Source organism: Petaurus breviceps, unplaced genomic scaffold, assembly GCF_028583685.1.
Source record: "Petaurus breviceps papuanus isolate PSGF00001 unplaced genomic scaffold, PetGlider_PUasm1.0 428, whole genome shotgun sequence".
Taxonomy (NCBI): domain Eukaryota; kingdom Metazoa; phylum Chordata; class Mammalia; order Diprotodontia; family Petauridae; genus Petaurus; species Petaurus breviceps.
Genome location: NW_027186331.1, coordinates 4,480,795 through 4,499,966, shown reverse-complemented (window position 1 = coordinate 4,499,966; position 19,172 = coordinate 4,480,795). Strand labels below are relative to the sequence as shown.

At 52.1% G+C, this 19,172-nt stretch overlaps 1 protein-coding gene across 2 annotated transcripts in view; it reads right to left on the bottom strand.

The window, feature by feature from the left end:
- Window positions 1-2,162: 2,162 nt before the first annotated feature.
- The window catches only part of UBE2L3 (ubiquitin conjugating enzyme E2 L3), a 66,165-nt gene continuing 49,155 nt past the window's right edge, over window positions 2,163-19,172 (bottom strand). The window contains exons 3-4 of one of the 2 annotated variants that reach the window (XM_069100909.1): window positions 12,252-12,438; window positions 2,163-2,520 (exon numbers count right to left, since the gene is read on the bottom strand). In XM_069100909.1, the coding sequence (XP_068957010.1) occupies window positions 2,366-2,520; window positions 12,252-12,438 (342 nt within the window). In that variant the 3' untranslated portion in view covers window positions 2,163-2,365. Of the gene's footprint in view, window positions 10,296-12,251; window positions 12,439-19,172 lie in introns of both variants that reach the window. The other variant, XM_069100907.1, reaches the window with a different exon arrangement.

Here is a 19,172-nt window from a genome sequence, read left to right as displayed (position 1 = left end):
CAGGGAACAGTTAAGGAGCAGGAGTGAAGTCCTGAGTGATCCGAGGACAGCCAGCACCTCCTCATCCACCATCATACACAACGACTTGGTTCTCACTATGGCAGAAGCTTCTCCCCCCACCCCCCACCCCCTTTCACAACTCCCCCTCATTAGCTCTTTACAGAAAAGCCACAGCTTGGGAGGCAAACAACAGAAGCCCCGCTCGACATCAGCCGCCCACCTGGTGGCCCAGAACGGCGGCCAGCGGGCTCACATCCACGCGCTTTCCAAGAGCCCAGCCGCCGAGGCTCCCTCTCAATGGCATTATAACCCGAGAGGCCACAATCAGAAAAGTCTAAATACTATGAGAGAGAAGCAAGTGTTATCGAAAGAGGAAAGGACCAGACAGTTTCAAAGAACGGCAAACATTTCCCGTTAAGAGGCAATAAAAGGACAGACAGTGGCTTGGTCTAGGTAGGAATCTGATGTAGGAGCTAAACACGCTTTTGTTTGACAGAATTTGGCATTTTATTACAAATCCAAAGTTGGGAAACAAAGTCCGTACCAATTTTCAGCAAATGAAGAGACAGTGGCAGCTGTGTTGATGATGGGCGGCCCCTGCCCTCTGAAAACACAGGCATCCCGTAAATGCAGCCGGGTAGCCCATTTCCTGGAGAGGACTAAAGAAGCTGGGGTTATTTACAGGCCAGCAATGTGGTCACTGACAAATGAAAACTTCATGAACGTCCCAGTTTTGCACAGACAAAAAGCAGAGTGCCCTACATGTCTCAATGCCCTGGGGAGAAAAACGTTAACGTTAAATCATGCCTTCTTCCTCCATGGCCTGGGCCTCCTCAGCAACGAGATTAGGCTAAAGATTTGGGATTATTTGGAACAAGATTTTAAAAATGGAGAAAGAAGTCAACCTTCTGTCATCAGAATTATCACAGCACCTGTCTGGGTATCAACAATGATCTCACTTATTCATTTACTTGGGGGAGGGGAGGGCTATTTATTTTTAATCCTTTCAGTTCCATATGATTGCAAATCTATAATCACTTTTTATTTCTACCAAAAAAAAAAGCAGCAAAAATGGTCATAATAGTAAAAAACGAAACCCAAACAACCATCCTTAAAGGGCAGCAAAAGATCTCCCCGACCGAAAGCAGCCTTCTTTGCTGGGGCTGCCTTGTCCAGAGGGCTCTTCTAAATGACACTAAAAAGGGCCTGGGGTGGGAGGGAAGGCGCTGACCCTGACCCAGACCACTGACACCTCGAGGTGTTACAAGCAGAATCCCAAACTCAAATTTCTTTCTCTAAGATAGCCAAAGAATTCAATACTGGAGGTAAGGGGGGGCTTTGCCAAAAAATTCCAGTCCATTCTGATACAAAGTTCTATACTCTGACGGAAAAGAAAGTCAGCAGAATTCCCTCTCCACTGCCACATGGTCTGCGAGTGGTAGTAGTATGCATTTTAATATAAGAGGCGGCGTAGGAGCCTGCTCAGCCCACTCCAAAAGCTGCTTCCAACCTGGCCGCTGTCTTCTCAGCTAGTGAGCCCAGAGACTCCGAGTACAAATACACACCAACACAGTGCAAACAGCTTTTCCCCTCTGTGGGGCAGCTCTGGGGCCAGGCTGTAATTCAATCACACACACAAGCAGACAGTCGGGGGTTTGCCCATTTAATCGACATCATTTTGATAACATCAGCCAGATTTAACAACAGCCAGGCTCCTTCCTCATCACAAACCCTTGGGTTTGGCCTCAGTTGGGTGTCTTAGATGTTACAAACTCACAGCCCAGATCTCACAAAGCACAGAGCCACAGGGAGGGAAGGCAATAGGGCTGCTGGATTTTAGGCCATTTGCTTTCAGGGCTGGTGGGGAGCGGGGATCGGGGGAGAAATGGGAAAGGGGGGGGGGGGGGGGAAAGAAGGGAAAAGGGGGGGGTGGGGGGGTTCCAAGGCATTGTTCTGGGGGTAGGGAGTGTGATTAAAATGAACTCAATAAAATAAGATCTACAAAAGGGGAAGGGAGGGATCAGGAGTGTGCACCACTCACTAACTTTCTGTTTTAAACCTGAAGAGAAACTGAAGATTTGGGATAGATTTGGGCAAGAAAAGAACACACCATCCTTTAAGGTAGATGGAAGCAGTGATTTTTAAAACAAAGAAATCAGAACTAGAACATCTTAAATTTTTAATCCTTTCTTTACAGGTTTACCTAGACCACTTTTGATTAAGAAAACTGTAGAAAGTTAGTAACTGCCACAAGTTAACGCCAGGAGGTGGCCCCTGTCAATTCCCAAAGAGTCCTGGTTGCGGGGTGTTGGAAATGCGCTGCTCCGGGGCTCCGCTCGCCCTGCTCGGCATCAGTCACCGAAGGTTAGTCCACGGGCCGCTTTTCCCCATATTTCTTTGTAAACTCCTCAGCGTTCTTACAGAATTTTTTACGGTCCTTAGAGTACTCCTCCGCTAGGTCAGCCCGAAGGGGGTGCTCAGGCTGGGGGTCGTTCACCAGTGCTATGAGGGACTGGATAACTGCCAAGAAAAGGACAAAGGCTGTCAGTGGTTAGCGCAGGCCCCGTGCAGGGGGCCCGGGGAGGCTCCCGCCCCGTGCTGGGAGGGTGGCAGCTCTTCAGCTCAATCAGGATCCACCCCTCTAAGAAGAATCCTGGCGCCACAGACCGTTAGCGTGACATGGAGGATGAGGCCCACCTACCATGGAATCCAGGACAGAGCTGGAAGGAGCCTTGAGCATCACTGACTCCCAACCAAACCCTCACTGTACAGGTGAAGAAGCCAAGGCCAGAGAGAGTGAAGGACTTGCCCATGGAGCTAGCAGTGGGAAGCAGCGGGGTCAGGATCTGAACTCAGGGCCCATGACTAGGTCCAGCACTCTCGAACTACCCATGATCCTAGAGTCCAACGAGCAAGACCACCAAGTCACTCGGTCAGTGGCCAAACAGGGCCACAGAGCCAGCTTTCCGGGCTCCAGGCCAACGCCCACCAACTGCATCCGCCAGGGGCTGCCTCCCTACCTGCCATTACAATGTCTGCTGGTGCACCAGAGCACTCTGCTGCACTGGCAAGGAAGGTGAACCCGACTCTCCTCACACGGGGGACAATGACACCCAACTCTGGCAGGCACCCACCCCATTTCACAGGAAGATGAAAGGAGGAAAGGGGCCACGAGTGTGAGGTGGGATATAGGCTAAAGGAGCAGGGCAGAATAACGGCTGCAATAGCCGTCAGGCACCTGTTCTGGGGAGGAGCCCACCCTGGGTGCAGGGGAACCGAGGGAAGGAAATGACAGCTCTCAGCTTTGAGCAATGAGCCCCCTACCCCAATAACCATGGTCAGAATGGGATCAGGGACCCAGGGGGGCAAAGCATCGAGGCCTGAGGTTGGAGAAAGCGTCTCTGCCCTGGACCCTGAAGGAAGAGAAGGATTTAGAGACAGTTGTAAGGGAATCCCTAATACTGAAGTCATCTCGTTGAGCCAGACCTTGGAAGGCCTTGAATGGCAAGGCCTGAACTAGGGGAGATGGCACCGGAAGGGCAAGAACAGAGGGGAGAGTTCAGAGAAAGCAGAATCGAAAGGAACAGGCAGCTGGCACGGGGGCAATGGGAAGGAAGAGGGTGCCTTCCACCTTCACATGTTGAACGGTCGGTCTAGCAGAGACCTCCAAGAGACAGTCGGATGGCTACCCAGTGGAGATCAGAGCTGAAGCATGATGGGAGTCGTGTGCACGGTGGTGGGGGAGAGAAGCACCAAAGGAGAGAGAAGTGAGAGGAAGTGGTGAGCTGGAAGCCAAGGGAAGGAAAAAGAAAAGGCCCCTGGTGACCATGGGAAAACAAGCTTCGTTAGTGAGGGAAGATGATGGAGGCCGGATTGCACAGGGCTGAGAGAGACGAGAAATGAGGAGAAAGCCGACATTCTAAGTCTCAACTACTTGTGGAGCCGCAGTTGGAGAGATCAGAGTTCCAATGTGCTGCTCACTCCAGTGCTTGCCCAGCTCCGGAAGCTCTTTGTAAAAGCCCAGCCATTATCATTGGTTCTAAGATGGGGCAGGGCTAAGGCCTGAGTATGGATGCTGACAGAATGAGACTGAGGAAGAAAAATGAGGACCAGGGCCCTCTACAGACAGCTGCTTTATGTAAGCATCCCTTCCACAAATCTCTACTTAGGTGATTTTTCTGTAATACTAATTTGCCCTCAGAGATGAGGGTGGGAGGGAGGCAGGAAGGGCCCCCCCATGCCTGTGGAGGGGCCAGCACACAGATTAAGGAGTGTGGGAGCCAGGGACAGAGAAGTGAGAGCAGAAGGAACAGGCTGGGGCTGGGGCCAGCCAAGGGGGAGCCTAACTGACTGAAAGGAAGAACAGGCAGAGGACAGATGGGCAGGGGGGTAGAGCAGCCCAGAGGTCTCAAGCTAAGCCCCCATACCCGTCTGCTGGTGGGCTCCCTCCTGGGGCTTTCACTTGGAGTGCTTTTGTGCACACTACAGTAAAGTTAACAGCAGGGCTTTTTTTGGAATGTGGATTTCTTTCAGAATTCTTTATGTAAAGTTGAATTTGCATAATGCAAATTTATATAAAGTGAGAACTGTGCTAAGATAGTAGGGATCTCCTCCCTAGGGCAGTGCCGCTCTGTGGCTCACAGGTGGGTCTTGATTCCATGAGTAAATAGGAGGCATGGTTATCTGACTCAAGAGAGAAGCAGGTGCCGCCAAGAAAACAGGAACCAAAGGCCAACCATGAAAACATGAGCGACGAGAGAGGGCTCGGGGATGAAGAGAAGGCGACAGCGGGGCCTCCCCAAGAGCCAGCACTCACCCTGAGGCCACAGGAGACCAAGGAGCAAAGGCAGCAAGGCAAGAGGCCAGTGAGCTGCTGAACCACAGGAGGGGAGCCCGAAGAAGCCTGAGCTCGGGATACAGAGCTCGAAGGTCACAAGATAGAACAAAACACAGCAAACTCTGGTGCTGGGCAAAGGGGGAGGAAGCCAGGAGCCAGGGCAGGAGTGCCCTCCCCACTCTGGGCTCAGGTAGCTGGGCCAACATGGCCAAGGGAAGGAGGACAAGACCAGGCCTCCTGAGGACACCCCCAGAAGCAGCACAGAAAAAACACGGGAGTCCGGAGGCATGGAATCGAAATTTGCCTCTGACACTTACTGGTTAGCTTTGTAACTATTCACATCCCTTCCAACCTCTCTGGACCTCAGTTTCCTCACCTGTAAAATGGGACTAACATAACACTTAAAATCTCAGTATTGGCAGAATGCTTGCCCCACTGGAACAAGGCTCCCCACAGCCCCCAGCCTCAGCCAATGGCTATTGGGCAGCTGCCTGAAGGGCTCGAGTGAGGGGCTTTCCCCACATCAAGTCTCCGAGAAGCTCCTTCCCCTGCTCTCAGCTCTGCCTGCCTCCATAAAACAAGCACAGTGTTGCCAGCCCCAGCCCCCCAGAAGGACTTGGTAAAAGAAATGCTTTGTAAACTGGAAAGCAGAGCTCCAGACTGTGCTCCTGGGACATAAAAGCGGCCCCTCTGCTAGGACGACCCTCAGTGCAGCCCCAAGTCTGGTTTTTTCTACTGCCCATAACAAGGTCTTCAGGCCCCCATCTTCTGCACTCTCTCCAGTCTTCCATATCTGTCCTACAGCAGGTGGCCAGAGCTGCCCCATGCCTCTTCAGCTGATGGTCGAGCCCAGAAGAGCCAGGCAGGCCGCTGCCTCCCTCCTTCTGAAGCCTTTCTGCCCTGGCTCCCAAGACGATGTGAGCTGGTCATGTACATGGCTCTGGCTAGGCCTTACCCAGCTGGTATTTGTGAGGCTGACTTTCTGAACCCAAATGCAGGACCTGACACTGTGGAGTCCTTCCACCCACCTCTCAGGCCTGTCACAAAGCTCAGAGGGAGCTAATGAATATGGAAGCAGTCCAGCAATGGGAAAGATGGGTCCTTCTCCAGGCAGGGTGCTGCACTTGGGGGGGAGCAGACTGTGCAGGGCTGGGTGTCAGTCCTGGCCCCACCATGTCCTAGGCAGATCTCAAGGCCAAATGACTTCTCTTTTCTCCTCCCTACAATGGAGGGAGCTTCATGTGCCCTACTGAGCCCACAGGGGTGGTACAAAGTAGACAGTGCAGCAAAAATGGGTAGATGGGAGCTTGGGATATAGAAGAAAGGCTCTTAGCCTTGCTACTTGTGGCCCGACTCCCAAACAGCCAGCGTCCCCCACAGAAGACAACCTGAGAGCATTCTGCAGCCTGTCCCTTGGGACCGGTGAACTCCAGTAGCACCCAGTCCTGTTCAGAGCTCAGGGAGCAAGTTTGCACTGCTCCTGCCTTTGTCCTATGGGATCTTCCCCTCGGGGTCCCTGGTGGGCACAGTGGGTTGCCTAAGGCTGAGCCGTAAAGCAGCAGCAGCTCAGGCAGGTGTGCCCGAACTCAAGAGGCCGGCCATTGGCGAACAGTCGCTGCTAGCAGCAGTCTTGGCCTAAAGGCCAGGAATTTTTTCCCCCCAATTCAAAAAGATGTAGAGGGCATGGTATCGGTGTCAGAAGAAAAGGAAGCAGAGCCGAGAGATCAGAGATCCTTGGGACAATGCCACTTGAGAGGAAATAAGAAACATATACATGGAAAGGGGGAAAGAGTCTGGCAGAAAGCTGGCCCCAACAAGGAGGAATCAAGGCGTTTCTCCCTCTCCTCACCTCAGAAGCCCTCAATGGGGCTCCTTCTGCGTTGAGAGGGGAGCCTCCTCCAGAGAAGATGGGGGCCTCTCTAAAGGAGACAAGTCAAGAGAGCTCCTGGCAGCATCGCCCAGTGAAAGCCGAAGGGCTCGGGGAGGGCCACCTAGTTCAATCTTCTCAATTTTACAGAAGAAAATCATCAACTGAAGAAAGATGAGTTGCTCTGCCCAAGGTCCTGTGGCTGGTAAATGTCAGAGCCAGGTTTCAAAGGTAGACAGTCTCTTTCAGCCTCGTGGGTACCTCTCCCATCAACACAGACAGCAGCCCACCCGCATCTCCCTATGTAACTGCTGCCACTGTGGCCAGTGCTGAATTGACCAGCCTCTCTGAGCTGAGCTAGTCTAGTCCTCAGCCATCCCCTTACCCTTCTGGGTTTGGAAGGATCTGCCAAAACATGCCACCCCCCACCCCCCGCCCCAGGCCATTTGGTGGTGGTCATCTTCTCAGAGAAAGGGAAGAGCCAGGGAGCCTGGAGGTTCCTGGGAATACTCCGACAGAGTTGCCGAGATGATGTGGCTGTCTTTCACTGAAGCCTTTGATACATGTGGTCAGCATCAATGCCCAGGAGGATGCAGAATAGGAAGGCTCTTGGCCACTGGGGCCCCAGAGCACTTTTGGTGAAGCTGGGGAGCACCGGGAAAAGCAGCAAGGAGCTCCCTAGTGAGAGAAGGAAGAAGGACTGGCAGCCCCCGAGGGTGGCAGGGACGTACTCCTGGACGTGTCAGAGGCACTGGAAGCTTGCCAGCCACTGATACCCCCTCGGTCCCACTGCCCCTACCATTTGCACTCTGAGCTCTCTCCTCTCTCCCTGCTTCCAATCTTCTCACTGGCACTCCTCCTGGTCTCCCTAACTCTGCTCTCCATCGATCCTCCACAATGCTGCCCAAACAATATGCCTCTCAGGCCTCTCCCCTCTTCACAAACTTGCTGTGGTTCCCGATCTCAGTCATCAAAGCTCACTGACAGGCCATCTCGCAGCAGGCAGTCTCCTTGATTCCCTGGCCTCCTCACCACTAGTCTCGGGGAGGTCATCCTCCTGCCTACAAGCATGCCCCAAAACAGCCCGGCTGAGAGAGGTGAGTTCATCTCTACCGTGGGTAACCTCCTCGAGAGGCAACCCCCAAGAAGGACCCCCACTCCTCGCTCTGTAGTCTTGATTTGACTTCATTGTTCCATCGAAATGGCCCGATCCTGCCCCCAAGGATCCCTTAGATGCCAAATCCAGTGGCTCTTTCTCAACCCTCATTCTTGACCTCTTTGCAGCCCATCACGGCTCAACATGGTCTCTCCTCCTTGACTCTGCTCCTGTGTGACCGTGGCTCCTCTTCCAGGTCACGCCCTCTCACTGCAGGTGAGTCCAGGCCTCTGCCCTGGGCCCTCTGCTCTTCTTCTGTCTTACTGTACCTGGTGATTTCATCAGCTCCCGTGCTCTGAGGACCCTTCTACCCACTTATCCAGTCCTAACATCTCTGCTGCCCTTCACTTTTTCATCTCCAAGTTGATGTCCTGTAGACATTTTCAACTACAACGCCCCAGACTTCATGATCCCCCTTCCCTCTTCCCTCGTACAGCATGTTCCCAGTCCCCTAGGCTTGGCACACAAACCATATTCAATCAGTCATCAGGGCCTGCACTCCCCTCTCCGGTCTCCTGTGTCTGCCTCCTCCTCTCCTCATGTCTCCCCCACTTCTGGTCAGCTCTTCCTGACTTAGCCCCCTTCTACCTTTCCTGGCATCTTAGCACCCTGATCCCTTCTACGTCTGTTACAACCCAGCGGCACTGGCCTCGACGCTCTCTCTCCTGAGCACGATCTGTCTCCCTGCTTCCCCATCCATCCTGTGTCTCTCACTTGTACAGGGTTGTGGACATACTGTCTTCCCCATCTGACCGTGAGCTCCAGGCGAAGAGGGCCTGGTTTATGCTGCTTTTTGTGCAAGACTTCACATGTGCTCACAACTGCAGAGCCGGCATCTCAGCTAAGCCGGCTTCCCCAGGTGCCTCCACGCTGTCAGCTCCCGAAGCCGCCAAAAAGCAGCGGCACAGTTGTCTGGCTGTGTCCTTGTCTCTCCTTCCTCAGAATCCCGGCAGCTCCTCAAGGGAAGAGGTGTTCCTTCTGGGCACCACGCATTGAGGGCTCCTGTGAGAGCAGACCGGAGGATAGGGCCCATTGAGCCTAGAGGGTCTGAGGAGCCTTGCAGGGGGGCAGGGGAGGCCACAGTGATTCGAATGATCACAAGTGCTTTCTGGGAACAGTCGGCTTCCTCTATCTCCTATGTATTCCCAGAGTGGGGAGGCGACTCTGGCCCCCCAGGGCTGGGGCCTGTGTTGCTTTGAGTTTTCTCTGTCTGCCAGAGATGATGATGTCATAGAACACAAGCTATTGTGTTGCTGTTCAGTTGTTTTTAGTCACATCCAACTCCTCATGGCCCCATCTGGGGTTTTCTTGGCAGACACTGGTGTGGTCGGCCATGTGCTTCTCCAGCTCATTTCACAGGTGAGGAAACTGAGGCAAACGTGGGTGAAGTGACTTGCCCAGGGTCACACAGCTAGCAAGTGTCTGAGGCCAGATTTGAACTCGAGAAGATGAACCTTGCTGACTTAAGTCCTGGCATTTTATCTACTGTACTTTCAGTTAATAATGATATGGGTCCAAACATGGAAGTGGAAGCCTTGTGAAGTAATGAGCACTCTACCAATAAGAGTTCATGTCAAAGCTGGATGGCTCATTTCCAGAGGACACTGGAGGGGCAGGTTCCCCAGTAGGGTGACGGCCTTCACCTCTCCTGAATCATGACCTTTCCGAGTCTGGAGAAGCCCATGGACCCCTTCTCAAAATCTTTTCAAGCATAAAATAAAATTCAGAGAATTACAAGGCAAGCAATTACAGTGAGTAACTGCCAAATGTTTTCTTATAGGTTCCTGGTGCCCTGGACCAGATGACCTCTTGAGGCCCCTTCTTCCAGCTCCAGAAGTCAATGAATCAATGACAGTATGAAGAGTAGAGAGGCAATGGTCAGCAGAAGCAAAGTCCTATGGGAGGCAGAGGGGAGGGACCCAAGAACAGCAATGGAAAGTGATAATGCCATCAATCAGCAGGGAACAGCCAAGCAGACAGGAGTGGAGGTTAGGGATCTGCTAAGATGTGATTTCCCTCCTGTCTGCACTTGCTGCTTGCAACAAAGCTGCAGCCACTGAGAAAGGCATGATGCCAAGGCCAGCAGCACCTGGAGAGCCCCCCTGACTGCTGGGCCAGGCTAGGTACCATGGGGTTCCCACTTCCATACTGGGAGGCCCTCCCAGAGTGGTGCCCCAACAAAGGCTTGGGGGTGGGAAGTTTCCCTGTGTCCCACCCCAGGGCAGCAAACAAGAACTTTCTAGAGCGCTGTCCTCACCTCTAACTCAAGAAGGCCTGTGGCTCAAGCTGCCACATCTTTACATTCCAGGAGATTCCACACTGGAGACAAATTCCTTTAGTCAGTGCCTGTCTGCTCCCACCAGGTCTCTCCCAATAGTTACTGCTGTGCGGCCTCAATGTGCTCATGGTGAGTAGTGAGAAGGCCCAAGAGGTTCCTACAAGAGCGCACAAAGATGAAGCCTGTTCTCACAGGCTCGGGCCAGGAGAGAGCTCTCCTGTCTCATCGGGTCCTGCCACCTCCTCTGACAGGAGGAAGCAGGAAGAAATGCCATGCCCCAAGTAATCCATGGGAGTAAGCCCCAGAATGAAGAGGAAGGCAGGCTGGGCCCTGAATGAGGCTGAGAAGGGGAAGGGCACAGGCCTTTCTAGAGCACCTACTATGTGTCAGGTGTTCTACTGATGTGATCTCATTGGGCCCTCACAACCACCACTCCAACACAGAAAGGCAGGACTCAAGATGAAGACACCAGGCTGGCTTAGCTGTGAGAACTATGAGCAAGTCACAGCCCCTCTCCGACCTCACTGCCCTCGTCTACTGCAGGCTTGGGAGGTGAGGACCCTAAGAGTCTCAGGCCATGGTATGACTGTTAACACTGAAGGGCACAATGCTAATCAAAAGCAGAGCCTGGCCTTGAATGCGAGTCCCCCGACATTTACCCAGATCCCCCTCGGGGCAGGGAAGTGGAAAGACCACCTCTTCTCCGAAAGAGGGGCAAGGATTTCAGGATGTGCGGGCCTTGGCTCAGACTGACCACTCAGTGAAAGAGATGCAGGAGATAGTGTGGGGGCCCTGACTTCACGTGTCGGGCACCAAACCAGACACGCTGAGGGGGAGAACTTGGGCTGCCTTGTGCCCCCAGCATGGAGCTTGGTCTGCGGGCTCTCAGCTCACAGGGCACTCCCAACACTCCCAAGTGTACTTCAAACAATATAAGCCCCAAAGAAAGGTCTATGCAAAGGTTCCAGCTCAAATTCTGAAGACAGACTACATTAAGGGTAAACACGAAAGCCCTTGGTCAAAAGAAGGCTCAGCAATTTTAAGCAGTCAGGCCACGCACTTCATAGACCTGAAGTGTTGCAGCTGGAAGGGTCTGGAGAGGTCAGAGAGTCCATGCATCCAAATACCTGGTTGTACAGATTTAAAGAAACTAAAACCTAGAGAAAGTACAGGACTTTGCAGCATGTCCGGCCCGGAGAAGTCAGAGGCAGAGCCGGCACTCAAGGCTCATCTCCTGACTCCAGCCCAGGCCTCTTTCCATGCAGGTCTGTCTGTGTGAATCCATGGAGCAGACTGCTAATCCAGGAGGGCTGTCTCTGGATCCCGTGCCATTCCCTGGAGGGCAGGGCCAGCAGGGGCAAAGGGGCTTGCCTTGGTGCTCGACTCCTCAGTGTTTCAGCCATCACAAACCAAATGCCATCCTCATCAATAGCAGGCTTTGCAGAAGCACCTACTGTGTGCCAGGCACTGGTCAAATGATGGGGATACAGAGGCAAGGGACAGCCCCTGCCCTCAAAGAGCTCCCTGTCTAGTGGAGAGACACTGTGAAATAGCGATGGACCAGCAAGCCTGGGACCGAAGAGAATGGGAGTCATCTCAGAGGGAAGGCCTTTGGTGGAAAACCTAATGCCATCTCCCTCTGCATCCCAAGGTTCCCCTGGGCGCCCTCAGCTCCTCTGTACTTGACTGGGCTGCTGGGAAGCATGAACTCCACCAGCCTTTCCCAGGGGAATCAGGATACTGGGAGGAGGGAAAACCAGAAAGAAGTGTCCCATGTGCCCAGGCAATGTGGCTGACACTTTGTATCACTTCCTGGGCTCCCCCCAGAGCAGGCCTTTCTCCTCCATTCCCCTTCACTTTCCTTGGTCTAGTCCAGTACATGTCAAATGAGCTGACTGCAAAATTCCCAGAGCGGCCCAACCAGATGAAAAGGCAACCAGGAAATGTTTAACAAAAGAAACCCAGAGAGTGCTCACTTGTCACTCTGTGAGAGCCCTGACCCCACTGATCTGGTCTAGACCATCCAACACTTGCCCAGGACAAAAGAGTTGTTTCAGAGGACACTGAGATCCCAGACCATTCCCCCCAGGGACGAAGCCAGAGCAGGGCTTACCTTGGTCAGTTTTGGTTGCTGGTTTCCAGTTCTCAGCACTAATTACTGGCAGACAGACCTGCCCTTTCTCATCAATGTTAGGGTGGTAAATCTTTGTTTTAAAAGTGATCTTAGGTGGTTTGAATGGATACTCTGCTGGGAAGTTGATTTCGATTCTGAAGGCTCCTTTGTCATACGGAGGGTTGTCCTATGAAGAGAGACAGAGAGAGAATGAAGGAATGGCTAGTCACAAAATTAGCTAAGTCTGAATAGATCTACTGTGCGGATAATGCAGATCAGGGGGGTTTTAACTTGCCATTGTGTAAGGCTTTGATGAATGCAACTTAAAAGCCAAGCATTAAATAGTTCAACGGCAAAGATTCAGCTATTTCATGTAAGTAAACTGAGTAACATTAACAGTTAATTAAATAAGTCCACATCTAATGTCAAAGCTCCTTCATCACTAGGCTCAAAATGAAGTGGTACTAGGCCACGGAAGGAAGTAGTGCCACTAGTTTTCAAATTCTTTTCAAAATCAAGAGGGCACGTGTTTTGAGTCAAAGTGTGAGGTAAGCAAATTCTCTCCAGAAGATGTGAGGGCCCTCCCTCATCAGGAAGCTCGAGGAAGGCAGGGGCTGGAATAAGCCGTTAAATTATTGCTCAAGGTTTGCAGACTGACTTCTCAGCACTAACTCAGATCCCAGCAGCTCCCATGTCTACAGGCCGCTGGGGTTTGTCCAGAGGTTTGGGATGGGCTACTGAAGGAGGCAGGGTAAGGACTGCCTTTCCAGCTCTCCTCTGCCAATTCTGTTGCTGGCCTCCTGTTCCCACTACTAGGCACCCACAACTGTGTTTTGTGAATGGAAATCAATGTGATCTTTGGTGGTTAAAAATGTACCAAGTAAAGTGAGGCGCTAAAAGCAGCAATGATCTATGTTACACAGCTAATGAGCGGTAGAGCCAGCACCTGAAGCCCAGCCTTTTTCAAGAACACCATCTTGCTGCCCATTATGCTCTGGCTTCTAGAGTAAAGCATGACTCAGAGGACAGGTTCTAATATCATCTGGGCAAAAACTTGACAGACACAAGGTCAGTACGTCAAAGGAGCTTGATGGGGATCACAAGTGGCCCCTGCCTGGTGCTGTTCACCTGCATCTTGATCCCCCCGACCCCTCTTTTTTCTCCTTTAGGTCCATGGTTTAGATGCCAACTGCTTCCTTTAAGGCATTCACCATCACAGCTTTCCCAAGTGGGAGGTTCTTTTCCTCACAGGTAGCACAGCATAGTAGTAAGAAAGAACCCTACACTCCAAGTAAAGAAACCATCTTCAAGTATCCGAAGGGCTGGCCAGTGGGCTTGTTCCACTTGGCCCCAGAGGATAGAACCAGAAATAATGGGAGGAGAGCTGCCAAGAGGCAAATTTAGGCTCCAAGTCAGGAAATACTTTCTAACAATTAGCACTACCCTAAAGAGAAATGCGCTGCCCCAGGGGGTGTTGGTGCTGAAATCCTCATCATTATCACATTAAGAATAACCACAAAGATAATCATAATTACAGAAAGCATTTATTTCATGCTTTAAGATTTACAAAGTCCTTTACAAATATATTCCATTTGATCTCTGTAGGTTTTACAGATGAGGAAACTGAGGCACAGAAATTAATCAAATGCCTCACGCCAGGTCACCTAACTGGGCGGTGTCTGAGGCTGCATAAGAACTTAGGCCTTTCTGACTCCAGGCCTAGTGCTTGAGCCCCTGAACCTCAGGGCTGCCTCCTGGTAGGAAGGCTGGGTAATAAGATTGTTATATGGACCCTTCCAGTTCAGAGATCCTCTAAGTCTTGGCTTGTCCACTGACTGGATGATGTTGGGCAAGTCCCTTTCCCTCTGGTGATGTTGAACTCCCCATGTGCAAAATGACTCCCTAAAGTACCATCCAGTCCTAAATACTCTGCTCCCTTTCCTTGTTGTCTCGGCTTGTTTCTCTGCTAGCAATGACAGAGAAACACTGTTAAAAAAAGCAAGAGAAAAAATACAAAATCCTAAGAATTGTTAAAAGGCCTGACAGTTACTCAAACATTCATTCATTCATAAATTAATGGAGGGTAAAGCCCTGTTGCTAGAGAAGGAAGCATGTGTTGCTGGGAGAGAGAACAGAAGACACACTCCTCGATCTTTACCTCCACCCCTTTCCCAAACTCCAAACTCACAATTACACCCCCCCAATCTCACTCCCACTTCTGGACATCAGCACTTTCAGAGAGGGCCAGCGTCTGTCACCTTCTAAAGCCTGGAGGCTCTCTCTGTCTGCCTGCAGCCTGACATCCAGTCACCAAGTCTGGCAATTCTGCCTCTCAGCTATACCCAGTCCTGGCCAGCCCCGAGGATCACCTCCTAGGGAGCCAGAAGTAGAGAAACGGCTTGTGGGGCCCAGCCCACAGGATGTCCGGTGACCTCTGAATCTCAGTCTCCACTGTCAAAGAAGGCAGCTGAACTAGACCAACATGCTTTGGCTGAGCAGGTCACTTCTACACGTAATCTTTCAATTTTCCTGCTAAATGAGACGCCAGTTCCTCTCTCCGGCAGTTATGGCACTCCGTAATCCGGCACCATCCCGCTTCCCCAGCCTTGTGACCATGTCACTCTCCTTCATGAAGGAGAGGAACACACTTTTCTTAAGTGTGCACTATGTTCCAGGCACCGAGATGTAAACGGATCCTCATTTTATAGTTGAGGAAACTGAGGCAGGGAGGGGTGAAGTAACTCACCCAGGACCACACATCTGAACTCAGGTCTCCCAGCCGGCAGGGCCGTGCCCCAGTTAGCTGCCTCTACCATCGAGGCAGGCACAAACACCAATGTCATCTAACTCCTCCAAGCCTTTGCTCAGTTTCCCATGCCCACGCTAGTGATGGATTCTTACTCTTCCATGAAAGTCCAAATCCAAAGTCCCCTCCAGGTACCATTTCCAGATTCACCACTCCTCCCCACCTCCAAAGTCCCCCTCAGACTTCACACAGGTCCAGCCTCTGTGAGGCTGAACACTCAAGCTGCCCCTCAGCCCCTACATGACTAGCTGTACATATGGTTACGGGGAAGAGCAGGGGCCTGAGAGCTGAACGTGAAATGTGAGGAGTAAGGTCATGTCTAGATGTGGCCTCTAAGGGGCTCCACAGAGACGACCTGGGAGGGGCAGCTAGGTGGCACAGTGAATAGAGCACTGGCCCTGGAATCAGGAGGACCTGGGTTCAAATCTGGCCTCAGATACCTGACACTTACTATGTGTGACCCTGAGCAAGTCACAACCCTGACTGCCTCAAAAAAAAAGAACATGGGAGACTACTTGAGTGAGGCCAGGAGTGAAGAGCAGGCTAAACTGGAGGGGGCTGGGGTGGGGTGGGGTGACCCACACCTGACAAACCTTACTGTTATCTGAAACAGACAAAGGAGGGCTGGACACAGCCAGGGCCAGCCAGCCAGCACCGCATCCTGACCTGAAGGGTGGACTGAGAGGGGGCCCATCCACGGAGACAGCAATGGCGGATGGGGAACATGATGGGTATGGCGCCATCCCCTCAAAATGATGGAAAAAAGGATCATGGCCAGTCCTGGACAGGGAAAGGAGCAGAAAAGAGCCATTCAGACAAGATCAGGAAGGCTGAAGCTGGGACTCCCCTCCTGACCCAGAAGAAGACACCCCACGGCCACTGTCCCACTCCACTTTCCTCATCTTCTTTTTCCTTTGTCTCAGGCTCTTAACTGGAGGCGGGGGAGGAAGATGTCACCCAGGGTGAAGCCAAAGAAGACAGAGACAAAGAACCGGAGGGAGCCACTGAAATGTTTCCCTCTCCTCTGGAGAAGGACGTTCAGAAGGGAGCACCGACAGACAGGACAGTTTGGAAAATACCACATGCAGTCAAAATGCTTTTAAAAAGGCAGGCTGCTTGAGATGGAAGCCAAGTACCCTTTGTGAGCTGCTCTGTGCCTGGAAATACTTCTTTTCAGGTATTTAAGCTCAGCTCTCTGTGACCCTGGCTCCACTGAGTGAGTTCACAATAAACAATAAAGCTTGTAAGTGGAACCTGGGCAGCAGAGGGTGTGGCGGTCTGACTAGAAGAGGCTTGAGGCGCACTTTTCCTCTGACAGTAACTCTCTTTGGGACTCTGGCCAGGGTCCTGGCTCCTCCTCTGAACCAGGCAGTGTCCAAGACCCCTACTGGCCCTCAGGCTAAAAGGACTGCATCCTTTGGTGAGTTCAGGATCTGGTAAGGAAAAGAAAATGTGCAGTGCACTGGGCTCTGCACTCTGAACCAACAAGACCTGAGTTCTGATCCTGCTTCTGTTACTTAATAGCTGGGTAACTCTGGACAAGCCATTTAACCTCTCCAAACCTCAGTTTCCTCATCTGTAAAACGAGGAAACTATTCTCAATAAACTCTTGAGTCATCGTTTCCTACTCTAATCTGTGATACTATGTTTCCCATCAGACACGTAAATAATCAAGAACAAAGAGGCCTCTGACTTTATACCATCAGGACAATGACAGAGGGCCCCTCTCCCCAGGAATGTCTAGGTGGGCTGTATCTACCAAACATTGCCTCTCTTAGAAATTAAAATGCTTTAGTGTGATGAGAATAGTTTTGACCCCCCAAAATAATCTAGGGGCACCTCTGAGAGCGGCTGCTACACGCCAATGTCTGTCATACACGAGGGAGGGACAGGACAAACAGAAGAGGGGGACCAGGATGGTCTGGGGCCTGCTATCCACACAAATGAGGCTGAGTCTGTACAGCATCACAGGGTGCTGCCCGACCAACTGGAGTCCCTAATGGCACAGAGCAAATATAAAATAAAGGGCACATGCTGTCATGCAGGTGCATTTAAATCTGGTAGCAGCTCAAGAGGCAGAGGGAAGCCACGAGGCCCCTCTGTGTGCAGCAGCTGGCCCAGTGACTAAGAGGCTCCAGTCTGGGAGGACAGAGCCGTGAGAACAGGGCTGGGGAGCTCCAGTGACAGAAGAGCCTTCTTTCACTCAAGGCCAGCCACCATGGCGGCCCACAAGGGCTGAGGCCTCTTAAAGAGGGCAGGATTCACCCCACCCACCATGTTTGCTTCCTTGTAAAGAGCTCGGCCCTGGGTGGCCTAAGCAGTCCCCACCCCACCCTGCAGGCTTCAGCTTCACCAAATGTAAAGTGAGGGTGCCCCCTGCCCCAAGTCCCCAAACACAGGCACCGGGGGCAGGCTCTCATTCACCCAAAAGGAGCTGGGCTGCTTCCAGGGCTGGGATGGGAAGCCCCTCATTTCACCAGCACTCTTACTTAAGCACCCCTCTAACCAAAGGGCTTGTGGACCTTGCCACTTGCTGTACTCACAGGGCTGCCAGGCCTTTGCCCTGGCCCTCTGTTTTTTTCCCTCAATTTGAAAATGAGAACAGTGACTGTCTGGATACCCAGAGGAACCAGTCCTTCCCTGCAATTGCCCACACCGTTCCTGTTCCCCCTGTGGAAAGACACAGGCCAAGTCTTTCTCCTGTGCACCTGGCCGCGCATCTCCTGGACAAACCTGCTCTAACACGGTCACCACCAAGGTCGTGGGAGCTTTGGGAGGAACCAGTACGGGGCCTGGCAAGCAGCATCACGGCAGACAGGCCCAGCTTCCTGCAATCAGCATCCTCACACTAGCTTCCCCGCACTCTGTACCAGTGACCTTCACATTCTCCCAAGACTTGGCTGGGCAGCACCTGGCAGAGCTTTGGCAGGGTCAGGAACAGACCTCCATGCCACTGAGATTAACTGGATGTGGACCTGAGCCAAAGCACGCACTCTTCACTCACCGGAGGATCACCTCTTCTCCAAACCCCACTGAAGGCAGGGCCCCGGCCAGCCATCCCTTCACCCACCCAGCCACTTTCCTCTGCTCCTTTCCACCAGGCCCCAGTCCCTCTGCTCCCTCCCCTTCTCAGGTCCCTCCTCTTCAGCTTCCTCTTGTATGTCTTCCTCCCTTAGACTGTAAACTCCCTGAGGGCAGGATTTTCTTTTTCCTATTTTTCTCTCCACCACTTCTGCTGACACATAGTAGGCATTTAACAACTGTTCACAGACTGCCTTTACCTAAAATTCTACCAATGTATCACTGATGCATTAGGGTTAACAAGCATGCCTGGAAAAGGTGCCCTATGAAGTTCTTTTGGCCCTGTGTTGTCTGACATTGTCAGTAACTTGGAAGAAGGCACAAGGGACATCGAGGTGGTGCAGTGAATACAGCACTGGCCTTGGAGTCAGGAGGACCTGAGTTCAAATTCGACTTCAGATACTTGATGCACTTACTAGCTGCGTGATCTTGGGCAAGTCACTTAACCCCAACTCCCTTGTCTTCTCCAATCCAAAAAAAAAATAAAAGGCAGCAGACATGACATGTTTGCGATAGCAGAGGGATCTGGGAACAAGTCTGAACTCTGCCACTTGGTGAAGCCAAGGTGGTGGAGTCAAGATGGCAGAAGGAATCGGGCATCTCTGCTGAGCTCCCCCAACCCACCCCCCTAAACGACTTTTTAAATGTCCCTCAAGTCAAATTCTGAGAACAAGAACAAGTCACAGCACTTCGTCTTCCTAGCCCAGGTCAGTCCTCTCAGACTAACAGCGAGGTCAGCCCTCTGCCCTGGCTACCACAAGCAGCACTGGTGGCCCAATTAGACCTCAGTGCCTAAGGGTGGCAAGGGGACTCAGTACTGGGTCAGAAAGGTACCACAGAGGCCTCTACACTAGCACCAGGGGCAGAACCAGTGCCATTTGGTAGCTCTTTTACCCGTCACTTAGGGTGGAGAGGAGCAGTTACAGTCTGTGGTCACAAGGGAGCAGAGGCCCTGCCTGGTTAAGAACAGAGCACACAGCAGGAGGGCAGGAACCAAACTCCTCCTGGATCACCTCATTTAGAAACACCAAGAC